This window comes from Merops nubicus, unplaced genomic scaffold (assembly GCF_000691845.1).
Source record: "Merops nubicus isolate BGI_N331 unplaced genomic scaffold, ASM69184v1 scaffold26997, whole genome shotgun sequence".
In the NCBI taxonomy this organism is placed as follows: Eukaryota; Metazoa; Chordata; class Aves; order Coraciiformes; family Meropidae; genus Merops; species Merops nubicus.
The window spans coordinates 1-2,806 of NW_008621366.1; the positions used below are offsets into that span (position 1 = coordinate 1).

The window sequence follows — 2,806 nt, forward strand, 5'->3', positions numbered from 1 at the left end:
CCCCCCCCCCCGACGGCAGCGGGGTCACCCACCTTCTGCATGATGCCCTTCTCGTAGTAGTAGCGCAGGGAGCGGCTGAGCTTGTCGTAGTTCATGGCCGGCCGGTTCTTCTGGATGCCCCAGCGCCGTGCTACCGGCAGGGGGATAGGCCGCAGCCGTGAGGGCTCTGGCGGGAGCCTGGACCTGCATCCTCCAGGGAAATCACCACCGAGATGCAGGGTAGGGGCTGAAGCAGCCAGGGGTGGAAGTGTCACCACAGACCCGCAGCGGTTCCCCAGCTCTGGGCACCGGCTGCCACGAGCCCACCGACACCAAACCAGGAGCCCAATCAAAAGGCATTTGATGAGGGGAGTCTGCCAGAAAAGCTGCTTCAAAAAAAACCCCACGATTTCCATGGACGGCATAAGAGATATTATGGGTAATTACCCACAACGTGCAGTTTGGTACTACAGTTGCTTTCAATTACACCCCAAACAGCTTCCTCTCTCTGCGTCACTCTCCTGCAGCCACAGAGCTGCTGCCAGGCACCCAGGGCAAAGGACTGGAGCAGTGTGGGAGGGAGGGAGCCACAGCTGAGTGGTAGACCTCAGCAAGGCACCCAAGGCACAGCACAGAGGCGATGCCACCACGGCCGGTGGCTCCACGAACAGAGCACGTGCTGTGCTGAGGCAGTGGAGGAGATTAAAGGCAAATTTCTATGGCTGCTTAGTGCAGAAAGGCAACTGGCTTTTCCCTCACCTTCAAAAGCTGCTAGGAGAGTCTCGCTTCAACCAGGAGTGTGAACTTCTGTGTTGCATGGGAAGGATCAGGATCTGGCTCCAGCCTCCCCCTCCTCCCCCTGCCACCACACCCGGGCTGCAGCCCCAGCTCCAACCTGCTGGGGGCTGGGGCAGGACCTCCCCCTACCTCCTCAGGCTCAATCAGCTTGAACTCCATGCCCCGGCCCGTCCAGGCGATGAAGTGGGCGTTGGCAGGGTCGTCCAGGAGGGTGACCAGGAACTGCCAGAGCTGCAGGGAGCCACGCCGCTGATAGGGAGGGCCCTCCCGGTACAGGGTGGGCTCCTGCTTCACTTTACCTGCCCGCATGGAGACACAGCTGGTTAAACACCCCTGCTCCACCCCTCTCCCAGGCTGTGCCACCTGGCAGGGGACACACACGGCAACCCCGGGCTCACCCCTGTGCTAGGACCCCCTGTACAGGATCAGGCCATGGGGCCAGAGAGGTGCTGGGGATGGTGCTGCAGGCAGGAGAAGCGTGGGGTGGGTGGCAGGGACGGGGCATGGCAGTGATGCTGAGCAGACGTGTGGGACAATGTTCACTGGCTCTCAAGAGCACTGTGCCAGCACAGCCTGGCCTTAAAAGCTGGCTGCTGCAGAGCCCAGACCCAAATCTCCCTCCACGAGCCCGGGTCACCACCCAGCCCTCCTCTGGGGCCACATTCTTACCCTCCAGCCTCTCTGGTACCACGCACGTGTCATCAAAATACAATCGTGTGTCCTTTTCATATGAAAATCCTAAGGGGAAAAGGTCCTTGGTGAGTACAGGGCACCTCTACCACCCCAGCCAGACCCCCCAAAACCCCCGGCTTGGCCCAAACCAGCACCAAGACCCTACTCCCCAGTGCTGGGAGCAACCCCCTTCCCAGTTATTGCAGCGGCATCCCAGCAGCTTGCTGGCTGAGCACCATGGAGCTTCATGTCCTGCTCACCTCAAGGAGGTAGGGGAACCAAAACCTTCTAAGCAGCTTGGTGAGGGCCATGACCCTGGATTACAGCCCAGAGCTGCCACAGCAGCACCCCCACAGGGGCCAGGGGCTGCACATAGGACACAGGCCCTATTTCTAGTGGCACGTGGGCTCTGGTGGGTGTTTTTGGTGTGCCCAGCAGCTCTGCTGGCCATGGTGAAGGGTGTCTGCCTGCCCTGAGGGAGGGATGGGACACGCTGGGGATACTCGTAAGCAGGGGGACACTGGTGGTGGGGGTGTACTCACCATCATGGCTGCTGGGGAAGACGCCCCCCCGCAGGTATGAGGACTGGCAGTTAGGCACTTCTGTGAGGAAGATGAAGGACTCATGTCCCACGGGTCCCACCACACACTAGGCAGAAGTTTCCCCCCCTCCCCGAGCACATCCTGTGGCCAAACCAGACCCCAGAGCCCACCTCACACCCTGGCTCCTGCACTCACCCCAGGCTCTCACCCCCACTTTTGAGGGAAAACCAGTATGGTCTGGGGGAGAGGGGTGCACTGGAATGATCACTGGGAGCAAGGATTAAGTCAGCTCGGGTTTCCACCACGTTATTCAGGCCCAGAGGGAAAGGAGGCATCACTGCACCTCCCCGGCCATCTGCTCAGCTGTGCCACCCTCCATCCCCAGAGCGGGGTATTTTTAGGTCCTAAGGCGATTAGAGGATTTTTTCCGTGATGCTGGAGGGGTCCAGCAGCCAGAAATCACAGCTGGCCCCAGGCCAGGGCCGTGGGAGGACCTGCTGGGTGCCACGGGGCACCCCAGCCTGCAGCTATGGCACGGACCACACCGCGCAGCGTCTGGTAAACGCCTGCTGTACCCCCGAGGAAAGGAAAGGGCAGGGAGGAGGAGGAGAAGAAAAAGAAAAGATGCCACCATCTACCACTCAGGCCTGCAGCTCACAGCCCTGCCCCAGCTGGCACCCACCTGAGTCGATGCAGTAGTCCCGGGGCTCCTGCTTGATGCCCATGGGGGGCTGGAAGCCGTGGCCGGGGGGCCCGGACAGGCCAGGGCCCCCGTGTTCGTAGAGGGGGTCGTGGTACTCCTGCTTGAATCCCTG

The 2,806-nt window shown here is 61.2% G+C and overlaps 1 protein-coding gene across 1 annotated transcript; it reads right to left on the minus strand.

The window, feature by feature from the left end:
- Nucleotides 1-32: 32 nt before the first annotated feature.
- On the minus strand, nucleotides 33-2,803 carry LOC103776942 (ETS translocation variant 5-like; the record flags this gene model as incomplete). The annotated part of the gene is made up of 5 exons (XM_008944471.1): nucleotides 33-130; nucleotides 897-1,076; nucleotides 1,447-1,515; nucleotides 1,992-2,051; nucleotides 2,674-2,803. Coding segments are annotated over 5 exons (537 nt in total), but the record flags the coding sequence as incomplete, so codon positions are not given.
- Nucleotides 2,804-2,806: the final 3 nt, after the last annotated feature.